Genomic DNA, 12,611 nt, shown 5'->3' with positions numbered 1-12,611 from the left:
TTGAGGAGAGTAACAGAGGAAAGGAGGAGAGGTCTAGATGACAATAAGGGTCCAATGGTTCTTAGCTATAAAATCAGACATGGCTAAGGTCAGTTCTAATCTCATTTAACCATCTCATCTGTCATGAACTTAGCCGCTACCTACGGACTAAGCTAAGATGCTCTCCCCATGATAAGCTGAGCTAAACAATTTGGTTTAAAGGGAGAGGGCTGGGCCTGAGACCATGTGATCCATCATTAGGTTAAAGAAGGTACAGGAAAAGTAAAAAAAAAAAACAAAAAAAGAAAACAGATTCTAGGAGAGTTCAGAATAGAGAAAGGAATGGAATGAGATGCCAATTGGCGGAGTCTGAAGATTGAGTTTTACATTCTCAGAGCTCAAAGGGTGGAGATGCTGACAGAATGAAAGTTCTTTCAGTTCTACTGTAAGGCTAGGGTGAATACCCTACTGTTATGATCTCTGAGCTTTTGAAGAGCCTGTGTTTTCTATTGTAGAAGGAAACTCCAATAGGAGATAGTGATTTATTAGATGTTTTAGGACTAAAGACCTCATTGGCTGGGATAGAGAAAAGTTCTATTTCTTCAGAGTAAACAATAGTGTCTGGGGTCCCCAAGGTCTGAACTCTTACAGAATTCAGAGGAGAGGTAGGGCTTGAATCTCAGTTTCATCTCTCCTTTCTTGGATTCTCCTTAGTTCATGACAAAATGTTTGGTAAGTACCTTTTAGTAAGATTTCTTTGTTTACCACTAATATGGTAGGAGACGCAAAACAAAACAAAATAAACTTCTTAATATTTTTTGCAATATAGGTTGACTAACCTTTATCTGAAATGGCTGGGACCAGAAGTGTTGTGGATTTCATATTTTTCTTCAAATTTTCGAATATTTGCATTATATACTTACTCTAATAAAAAAATCTGAAATCTGAAATGTTGCTCCAAAGAACATTTTCTCTGAACATCATGTTAGTGCTCAAAACGTTTTCGATTTTAAAGCACTTAAGATTTTCAATTTAGAGAAGCTCAACCTGTACTAACACAATACAAATTAACATTACTAGGCATTTACTAGAGGTCAGACCCTGTACTCTGTGTGTGGGTGCATGCAAATGTAATGTATATGTACATTACATATACATTATTTCTTCATTTTATTGCACTTTATTATGCTTTGCAGATATTGCACTGTTTATAAAAGGTCTGTGGCAACCATGAATTGAGCGTGTATTGGTGCCATGTTTTAGTAAATATGTGCTCACTATTGGTAAGCATGTGTTCACTTTAAGTCTTTGTGTTATATTTTAATAACTCTTGCAGTATTTCAACTTTTTCATTATTATTTTCTCCATTATGGTGGTCTGCGATTAATGATGTCTGATGTTACTATTTTAATTGTTGGGTACCACAAACTGCATCAATATAAGTGAACCTAATAAATGTGTGTGTCTTGACTGCTCCCCCAACAGGCTATTCCTGTCTCTCTCCCTTTCCTCAGGTCTCCCTACCCCCTGAGATATAATGATATTGAAATTAGGCCAATTAATAACTCTAAAGGGTCTCTAAGTGTTCAAGTAAAAGGAAGAGGCACATATCTCATTTCAGATAAAAAGACAGCAATGATTAAGCTAGGTGAGGAAGTCATGTTGAAAGTCGAGACAGGCCAAAAGCTAGGTCTTTTGCACCAGTTAGCCAAGTTGTGAACACCAAGGAAGAGTTCTTGAAAGAAATTAAAAGTGCTATTCCAGTGAACACACAAACGATAAAAAAGCAAACCAGCCTTACTGCTGATACGGAGAAAGTCTGAGTGGTCTAGACAGATCAAACCAGCCATAACAATCCCTTAAGCCAAAGTCTAACCCAGGGCAAGGCTCTCAACAAAGCAAGACTCTCCACCAGCAAAAAGACTACGACTCACTAAAGGTTCAGGTGATTGTCAGCATCTAATAAAGTGTTTTTATTTTATTTTTTATTGTTTTTGAGATAGAGTCTTGCTCTGCTGCCTAGGCTGGAGTGCTGTGGTGTAATCTTGGCTCACTGCAACCTCTGCCTCCTGTGTTCAAGAGATTCTCCTGCCTCAGCCTCCCAAAGTGCTGGGATTACTGGCGTGAGTCACTGCGCCTGGCCAATAAAGTGTTTTTAAATTAAGGCATGTACATTTTTAAAAAAATACAATGCTACTTCACATTTAATAACAGACTATAATGTAAACATAACTTTTATATGTGCTGAAAAATAAAAAAATTCATACAATTCGCTTTATTGTGATATTCCTTTTATCACGGTGGTCTAGAACCAAACCTGCAGTGTCTCTGAGGTATGCCTGTGTACAGACACATAGACAAACATATCAATCACTGTATTTAACTTTCACAAATGCTTTATGAGTTAAGCATTATTATGCAGTTTACAGATTGAAAAAAATGAAGACAGAACATTATATAACTTGCCCAAGGCAAGGAAATAAGTCAGACCTTCATAATTTTGCATGGATGGATATCCAAAATATAATTTTGAATAAAAAAGGAAAAAATAATAGATCAATTACAGGATACAATATGTAACTAAAACTTAAGAAATCACAAAAACTAATACCCTAATGTTGAGACAGACACGTTTATAAAGACATAAAAGGTGCACTGGGAAGATATATATTCAATACACGAGTATGGATGTTGGGAGCAGATGAGATTAACAATGAGACTCACATGAGACTAAAAAGCAAAAGGGGCTTGGATTAATGATAATATGCCATGAAATCAAGATAAAAATGATCATCTCAATCAAATACAGAGCAGCTAGTTGTACACTGGAGGCTCGCTTGGCACTTCCCTCTAAAAATATGTCCAAGTCACACAGCTAGTAAATGAACAAGCCAGCAATCAAGCTGAGGTCTATCTAACTCTAAAGCCTATACAGGTTGTTATTTATTCTGCTAGATCAGGCAGTAATTATCTTTTGGAGACAGGCTATTTTAGAAGATGAACCAAGTTTCTATACATGGATGCTCAGAAATACCATGCAGTAATAATTTGAGAACTAGAACAAAGATGGAACTAAAGATAACCCAATACAATGTTTCCTTTAAGAAAATAAGACAGTAATGTCATTACAGTATTTATGAGTTCTTAATTCTTTTAGCTCATCAATGATGCTCTTGTATAATATGGGCCCAAATACATACCATGGATGAACATCATCTTGGGACAGTCTTTTAGCACTAGATCTGTGATTCCACAATTGGTCATAGTGACTCCAACAAGATTCTTGGATTTTAATACAAGAACCTACAAGGAGAAAAATTAGAAACTATATAAAGGTAGAAACTTTAGTTTCTGTGCATTATTTAGGAACTGGGCTAGACTGTAATAAAGGCAAGTGAGGGTTTTTTTCTCTACCTGCACATGGTCATCCTCAATCACAGGATCACTGGTACTGGTGGATTTATCTGCTGTCCGCTTCCGTTTCATGGCGTGACGTGGCTTTGTTTTGGCAACTTCTAAAAAAGGCAAAAAAAGAAAATCCAAATTTTAGCCTTGCTTTCTTTTCCTCAAGCACATTCAATCACTTATATATATATGTATATATATATAAATACTATCAAGGCAATTCCCAAATCTACAATTTGGTTCCTAATGGAATAGTTAGATTGGTATTTCCAATGGACTGTTTCAAAACAGGATCACCCTCCATTACTTCAAACATATCTACATCAAACATAACAACTCTTCTCATACCTAGGTCATCCTAATAATCTAATAAACATTCCTACTTCTAGTCTCTCTAATTCCCATCCTAAATACTACTGATGAATTGAAAGACTATCTTTCTTACTCAAAAACTTTTAATTATTGACTACAGCTTAGTGAATGTTTCAACGCTTGACATTTACAGCTATGCGTCAGCTCCGCCCATTCTCCACAGCATACCCTGGTCACATCTCCTACTGCCAGTGTCTCTGAAGTCATCAATCACTCTAGCTCCTTCTACTCAGAACAGCTTTTCTGACCTAACTCTTTGAAATACCACCCATCTGTGAAAGGTCCAACTCAAATACTTAGTTCTAACAAAGCACCCTGGATCCCCAGACATTATATACTGTTCTATAGTTCCCTTTATACTTGTTTTGTCAGTCTATTTAAATAAAAGGTCATTAAGGGCAACAACACTCTCTTAATTCATCTTTGTTTCAATGTCAGTCACTAGCAAAGAGATAAAATGGACGTTTATTAATTGAACTGCCACTCAACATTTACAGGATGAATGAATGCATCACAGGTAAAACAGCATAACAAATATTTACTGAACACTTACAGTGTGTCAGGCACTGTTCTAAGGGTTTTACTTGTATTAACTCATTTAACCCTTATAATGGCTCTAAGATGGATTTATTGTTCCCCCTGTTTTATATATTAGGAAACTGAAGCATGGGAAGGTACAAGAACTTGCCACAGTGTTAAATGGGAACCAGAAGTCAATCCCAGGAATCTAGCACCAGTTACTAAGCTAGAAAACCTGCAATCTTTCATTTGTCAAACCCTGGTTAACAAGGCCCTAACTTATTTACTAGTATTGTTCTGAAGCAATATAGTTCGAAATAAGCAAATATTGTCCTTAATTTAAAAACAAGTGCTAAATTCATAGATAAACTTAAGCACATATATATTCTAAGAAAATAAATAAGTCATTGTCCTTGTTTATGAAACTTAATCTTACTGTAGCAGAGCATGTACTGAATTAAATACAACTGACTTTCATGAATTAAATCACTACCATACTGCTTTTTTGGATAGTACTGCTAATTATAAACATTCCACTTGGTAATTCTGTAATATCAAACATGAAAGATCACAAAGAAAGACAAGGAAATGAGAACAAATATTGCAAATTCCCAAAGGCTTGGGCTTAGATGGAAAATTTAAAGATTTAGTCTATGTGATTTTTTTAAACACTAAAATCCTTTCTCCACCATTTGAAATCTTTAAGGGAGCCCAAGAGCTCTACCCATCAGACTTCCTCCACCGACCCTGAAACCAAGCAAAATTCTGGGGTTGCAAAAAAAAAAAAAAAAACATGAAGACTACTGACCACACAACACGATGTAGGCCTCCTCCCACAGTACCCTGAAGGAACTTCATGCAAAATCAAATAATCTTTACTGACACGGAACCTTCTAAAGACAGCATTTTTCACCTGATAGCCAAAATTCACAATCCTTTTACAACCTCTAGTTCCCTCTTCCAGTACTACAAAAATGAAAATGAAAAAACAAAAAAGCAAGCCTGTTTCCACTACTACCTGACACTGTTCTAATAAGGATCATCTCTTAGCAATCTCCTTTCATGATCAGATTTTCAAATGTCTCACCTTCCTGAATTGTTCTCTCCCCTCCCCCTTAATTTATCAGAGAATGGGGTTCAAAAAAGTTTCCTGCTCTCCAGGGTACCCAAACTGGTAGTTTACATTTTCTAAGAAAAGTTATAAAATAAACTTTATACATACATGAGCTTGAACTCAAACATTTCTGATACATAAGGAAAAAAGTTTGTGTGTTTGTTATTCTCTTATGCCTCCCTCCCAGTTTAGAGACAATTAATTTTGTTTAGGAACAATTCTTAGTAATTTAAAGCATCCACTAGTATCAACAATAGCTCATATGATGATTTCTATACTTATTATGTTCATAGTTACTAAGCCCCATACCAAGTGTAAGACATGGTGCTAAAGGATGGAAATATACTAGTGAAAAATCCTCATGGAGCTCATAGTCTACTGGAAAAGCAGACAGTAAAACAATAAATTACAACAGAGTGTGGTTCACATTAATGCTGAAGATGCTACAGAAACAGAGAAAGGCAGTTCAATCCAGTCTTGGGGTGTCAGGGAAAGCGTTTTCTATTTTAATCTTAGATGCTATTCTTTGACAATCCAATTATTTATTTACCTAATCTTTACTTTATAAATTGTTATACAGTGAGGATTAAAAGCAACTTACAGGTATTTATTCCCAAAACGTAAATTCACTAAACAAATATATTAGTTTCTAAAGTGGCTTTAATACTCCACAGGGCCATAAATTAAAAACAAAATAACTCAAATGTTACTTTTCTTGAACTGATTTTTAAAAATCTTTAACAATCAAGTTTCTTCCTTTATTAGTTTGGATTTTTCTCTTTAAAAAACATGCTAGACTAAAAATAACCTGAGCTGGGCACAGTGGCTCATGCCCGCAATCCTAGCACTTTGGGAGGCCAAGGCAGGTGGATCACCTGAGGTCAGGAGTTCGAGACCAGCCTGGCCAACATGGTGAAACCCCGTCTCTACAAAAAATACAAAACTTAGCCAGGTGTGGTGGTGGCAGGTGCCTGTAGTCCCAGCTATTTGGGAAGCCAAGGCAGGAGAATCACTTGAATCCAAGAGGCGGAGGCTGCAGTGAGCTGAGATTGCACCACTGCACTCCAGCCTGGGTGAAAGAGCGAGACTTTGTCCCCTCCCAGAAAATAACAACAACAACAACAACAATAATAATAATAATAATAATTTGTAAGCCATCCAAATAACTTCTAGTTCTTTCCAAAAGGGACTTTAATAATATTAAAATCAGTACTTTGATACTTCCCCCCCAAAAACTATTGAAAGTAAATAGACATTTTTATAAATAATATATTAACAAACGATTTACCTACTATAACCATGTTATAGACATTATAAGTCTTCACAAGTTGAAAAAAAATTACACGATAAACATAATAAAAAGCACTACATGAATAATATTTTCTTTATTTTAAATTCAGAGAATGATTTAACGTAAGAAAACATTCTAGAAATGAAATAAGTCAGAATAAATAGTAAAAGGATAAGCAGAACACAAGGCAAAAAATAACATCAAAACTCCAATGGCTAAAATGAAGGCTGTGTATTAAAAACAAAACAACAAAAAGTGATAAAATTTTGTCAAGAAGACATAAGATAAATAAAACAACAAACACAACAGTCCCTAAACAGGAAGACTCAGCGCTGTTAAGATGACAATTACGTTTCAGTTATCAATTGAATGCAATTCCAAATAAAAACCAAGATTTGTTTGTGGAACTTGATAAAAATATTACAAAGCACATATATAAAAATAAATGGTAAATGCATGACTAGTCAAGGAAATTTTGAGAAAGAGTAACGAAAGGAGACAGAACACTGAAACAGAATAGAATGCCCAGAGGTGAACCTAGGTATGTCTAAGAATTTAAAATAGACGATAAAAGAGCATTTCAAAATAATAGTATGAGAATGGACGTCCATAACCAATAGTGAAATAAGCTGGTGACAATTTGGAATAAAAAAATAAAATTAGTCCCCAAAGATTGAAATAAAATTCCAACTGAACTAAGGAACTAAACTGAAATCAATGAATAAAGGAATAAGAAGATGGGGAAGATGGGCACATTTATCTGAACCAAGTGTAGGAAAGGCCTTTCACAGCATAAAAATGAACTTATAAAGGAAAAGATGCAGATCTGACTTTGCAAATATGAAAAAGCACACAACAAAAGGTGACACAGTTGGCGATACTGTTTAATGTGCACAGAGTTTCAGTTAGGGATGATGAAAAAGTTCAGATGGTTGGTGGTGACAGCTGCATAACAAGGTAAATGTATTTAGTGCCACTGAACTGTACACTGTACACTGAATGGTAAAGTTATATTTTACCACAAATTAAAAAAAAAGATATTATCAAACATATACAATTTAAGCTGTGAAAAGTATGTTTGCCATATGGCAGAACCACTATTTGCAAAGCATAAAAAAGTCTTCAAAGAAAACTCACATATTTCAGTATGAGTTTATGCTACTATGGTAACTAGCACATAATTAATTAAGGTCTCAAATGTATCTCATGAAAGCTTACTTTTGTTCTGTTTAGCTCTGTATGATTCAATTAGCTCTAAGTCTACAAAAAGCAATGACTGCCTATGTTCTGAGACTGACTTTTAGATTTTAAAATTGAAGGCTACTTGAAGAAAATTAAAATATATTAGTATTTACTGTCGGGTAGTAATGATTTAATAAAGGCTGGAAAGAATATTTAAAAATAAGGTTGGAAATAGAAACAGATTTATGATTAATAAATGTGCTCACACCCACTCCAACCAATTCCTTGGCTACACATTATAAACATTAATGACATTCAATACATATATGTGTTGAGTATTTTCACCAAAATAATTTAGCCAAACTATTTACTTACCTGCTTATCTCCTGACATACCTTACTTGAAGCAAAACTAGACTTCCGAAAAAATTACTAAGTACTGCAGAGACAGAGTTAGGGGTATACCCAGGAAAGTGCACTGAAATGTGTTCCCCTAGCCCCAGCAACTTCAAGTCCTTGCCTTTTGGCTAAGGTTTGAAACGTTCCTAAGTTAACACTTCTCTAAGTGTAATGGTAGCAGAGTTCATCTACTGGGGCTTAGGTGTCAGTCAGTGTTGTACTTAGGGTAAATAGACACAGTGATATTTTTCTTTAAAGCTGAACTATTTGAGTTTTCCAGGTTGGAAATTTTATAAACTGTTTTACATTCCCACCCACCAAACCATTCCTGAAAATTAGTTCAAAATCTGCATGACCCACAAAACCCCAAAATAGAATTTAATTTGCCAAACTGGTTTTTTGTAAGAAAACTCATGAAACAAGCTCATGCCTTTCTGCAGCCTTACCCTGCAGTTGCTAATCCTAGGAGCATTGTCATACCTGACTCAGATACCAGCAGTACATGGGACAGTCTGCTCCTGGCCCTGGTTAGGGGCCTCCGAGGGTAGTCTTCATTAGACTGCACGTCACAACTCTCAGGCTGGGAGCTCCCCCTCCTGTCCTCACCTGTAGCCCCAGAGCCACTCCCATTAGTCCTCTCATCATGTGCTGGGCCTGAAGACCCCCCTTGTGGCAGAGTCCTAAAGGAAAAGGCGGATCTCGTACCATCCGGGCCATTCACAACACAGGCTCGGCTGGTTGAAGGACGTTCCTCATCAGAACACCTGCTAGTTCTCCTTTGGGATTCCTGGGGCCTGTGACAGCAGCATCTGGGGCAGACAGAACTCTCTGCATCTCCCTCCTCCATGGCCTCAGAGTCCTCTGACCCACCGGGGGAGCAGGCACACTGCCTGGACACATCCACTTCTGTAGGGCTAGGCTCGGAAGAGCCGCTGCTGTTCACCGTCCTTACAAAGTCGGGGCTTTGAGAAGCAGTGCTGTGTGAGCTGGAGTTTCCCACTGTGCTGGCGGTGGTGCTGCTGCAGCTGGGATAAACATCCTTGTTTTTTTTCTTTTCAGGAATATCCCTAGCTGCTTTCATATCGGCTTTGATCTGCTCACTGGTGACCTGACAGCCTTTCTCACAGCTGCTTTCCTCGAGGGGAAACTGCTTCGACTGGCCCATCTGATGGGAGTTGTACCTCTTTCGAAGTGGAGTCTTGCCTTTTCCACTTACTGCTTATAGAAAAAGAAGAACGGCCCGAGGAAAAGAAAAGATTTCAGTACAAATTCTGGACAAAACGCAAGAGTAAATCTGGAACAGGAAATAATGTATACTAAATACTAATTTTCCTAAAGTATAACTGTGATCACATCACTATGCTGCTAACAAATTCTCTATGGCTCCCTAGTGTCTTGAAGGCTCTCTGTGATCTGATTCCAAACCATCTTTCCATTTTGTCCCCTATATATACATTCTACATTCCAGCTCCAACTTTTCTCTTAATATCCCTGTTTTACTACCTCTGTAAAGAGAGACAGACCATGACTTACTCATCTCTATCCCTCACAGCGCCTAACACAGTATCTGGGGCACAGTAAAACTCAATGAAGATAAAAAGGAATAAGTAAGGTTTTGTCTGGCCAACAAAGGATTTAGTTGCTAAATTTAGAAACTGCACTGTCTGGGAAAGTTATGTTAGTCAGCTGTTCATATTACTTTTCCTAAATTTCAGTTTCCATAAAAGCTTCTTTCAACCACAGTATAGTTACCTGAATTTCTTAAAAGGAATAAAAACTAAATAATCAGTCAATGATTAGCAAATTATTCCAAGTCCAAAGAACTAAACTTTCCAGGTAACAGTACTATATAAATGTTTCAGGGTCAGTGTTAAATGTATATTGAGCATTCAAATATATTAAGGGGTAAGGGTAGCCAAGAAAAAAATGACTGGATAATTTTAAAAAAAATCCATCCCTTGCCAGAAGTGGTAAGCACATGGTTCTGAGAAACAAAAAGGGAAGGAAAGACAAGGAAGAAGTATGAACTTCAAAGTTAAGAGAAGTACAGTTTCTTGGTGAGGCACTGCAGAGGGTTGTCGCCTAAATTTAAAGCAACGCAAGGGATTATAAAAATATACTTTAGGACTCCTCCAACCAACAAACTAGCCACCAATATTCACTAAGCACAACTGGACAGATTATCAACTGGTGAATGGTTGCTTTTCATTGCTCTGGATGACTCAGTAGTTATCCCTTAGATGAGGCACTGGCTTTTTGCTCACTAATCTCTGACATCCTGATGCTACAACTAAAACCTCCACTATACTTATAACCCTTACTTCTTTTCTGCCCTGAGCCCTCATTGTACAACACAAGAGCACCACTCAGATTTCCCTCTTACTTGGGCAAGGGCATTTCTTGCTTCGAATATATGTTAACTGCACCCAAGTTGTGATATTAATAAAGGCCAAGTGTTTCTGTTCTGATAGTGACTCTCATTAACAGGTCAGAGAAAGACATAATTTCTCACCTGACAATTCCCTGGACTGCACTGACTCTCCAGTTTTTTCTTCACGTTCAGAGTAACGCCGAGTACCGTTCTTAGGAATCCAGACTTCTTGGAGTTCTAGACTATCTTCTTCATCGTCGCTCTCTGAATCATGAACAGTAATTGGGGTTGGTTTTACTACACGCTGAAGACCACTGGGTCCTAAAAAAAAAAAAAAAGCACAGGCCTACCAGTTATTTTTTGTCCAGGAAAGGGTCTAATGCAAAGTACTGTTTCCTGGAATCAACAGAGACGCTTTGTGGCTCTATGCAGCCTCCCCTGGCACACATTTTAATTGATAATGCACTTGGATAAGATACTGTGAAAGCACCTTAACTCTAAACCATTATGTCAACATTAAGTATGACTAATATGCCAACCAACTTGATGCATTTCTAAAGGCAAATTAAAATAGAAAATCATACAGCATCCCCTTGCAGGACCTTCACTATTTCAAAGAATAGCATAAAATCATCTTAAAAATAATCTAAACAACAGTGATAATAATTTTAAAACTAAGCTACATATTTTCTCAATTTTGCAAACATATGAGCCAAGGCTAAGTAAATGAAGATAAACTCAGAAATATAAGGGACTGGTAAACAAGTCTCTCTATTCTTTAACTGAGTATAGATCTATCTCATTAGATGTAGCAAATACATTTTGAAGGCTAGATGCATGTTACATTTTGGTTGAGTATGTGTATTTATGTAAAAAATGTTTTATCTGCCTGGCAGTGCAGCTTTTAAGCCTAGTTCTTATAACCCAATACTCTCTGACAAGTGACTAATACTAGCTCCATCAATACATGTATGTAAAAAATGTTTTATCTACTTGGCAGTAAAGCTTTTAAGCCTAGTCTTATAACCCAATACTCCCTGACAAGTGACTAATATTAGCTCCATCAATAAATGTATGCCCCAAGGAACCTAGCCATTTTCCTGTCACACTGTACAATGTCTGACACAGAGTAGGCACTTAATAAATATTTGTTAAATGAGTGCATCTGTAACACACTTAAAACAGGGTAGCATATTTTCAATTCAAAGACAAGGTAGCATTCTAACAGGCAGGGAATGAGAAAATCTGAGTTTTCTCAATTTCAATTATGTCCTTTGATTATTAGCTGAGCTAACACACCATTTAAACTTTTTTTTTTGAGACGAGTCTCGCTCTGTCACCAAGGCTGGAGTGCAATGGCGTGATCTCGGCTCACTGTAACCACCCCCTCCTAGGTTCAAGCGATTGTCCTGCCTCAGGCTCCGGAGTAGCTAGGATTACAGCTGTGTGCCACCATGCCTGGCTAATTTTTGTATTTTTAGTAGAGAAGGGGTTTCACCATATTGGTCAGGCTGGTCTCAAACTCCTGACCTCGTTCTGCCCACCTCGGCCTCCCAAAGTGCTGGGATTACAGGTGTGAGCCATGGTGCTCGGCCATTATTTAAACTTTTGAAAGAAAATTAATTTCTCCATCTGTTAAATGAACAGTTATGCAAGTTAATGTTTAAGGGCCTAAGACTCTGTATCCTGTCGTAAGTCAGCCAATGCCAAATAGAGGCTAGGTTTTGGTCTGTTTAACAAACCGGGTCAACTTTTCAACTGCTCCTCTTCTCTAACTGAATTGAGGGGAGGGCAAAAGCAGAATATTTAATCTGGTCATTCATTTTTCCATCAACAATTTGAGTGCTTTCTTTTTCCGCACATACATGGACACACACATGCATATGTGGCTATACAGAAAAAGAAAAAGCAGTTGTTGCCACAGTCAAAAACAATAAAGGACAAACTTTAGTAAGATATATATATATATATATATATGCA

General features: G+C 37.0%; 1 protein-coding gene across 7 annotated transcripts in view; it reads right to left on the bottom strand.

Moving 5' to 3' along the window:
• Nucleotides 1-12,611, bottom strand: part of FBXO38 (F-box protein 38) — a 52,929-nt gene that overhangs the window by 5,865 nt on the left and 34,453 nt on the right. For 2 of the 7 annotated variants that reach the window (XM_012455372.2, XM_012455440.2), the window contains exons 14-17: nt 10,773-10,952; nt 8,741-9,478; nt 3,394-3,494; nt 3,180-3,282 (exon numbers count right to left, since the gene is read on the bottom strand). In XM_012455372.2, coding sequence (XP_012310795.1) covers nt 3,180-3,282; nt 3,394-3,494; nt 8,741-9,478; nt 10,773-10,952 — 1,122 coding nt within the window. The remainder of the gene's footprint in view (nt 1-3,179; nt 3,283-3,393; nt 3,495-8,740; nt 9,479-10,772; nt 10,953-12,611) is intronic. The other 5 variants (XM_012455567.2, XM_012455632.2, XM_012455502.2 and 2 more) reach the window with 5 other exon arrangements.

The sequence above is a fragment of the Aotus nancymaae genome, unplaced genomic scaffold, assembly GCF_030222135.1.
Source record: "Aotus nancymaae isolate 86718 unplaced genomic scaffold, 86718_ANA_hifiasm-v0.15.2.pri h1tg000064l_1, whole genome shotgun sequence".
In the NCBI taxonomy this organism is placed as follows: Eukaryota; Metazoa; Chordata; class Mammalia; order Primates; family Aotidae; genus Aotus; species Aotus nancymaae.
Note: the sequence above shows the minus strand (reverse complement) of the source record. Positions and strands in the feature narration are given on the sequence as shown.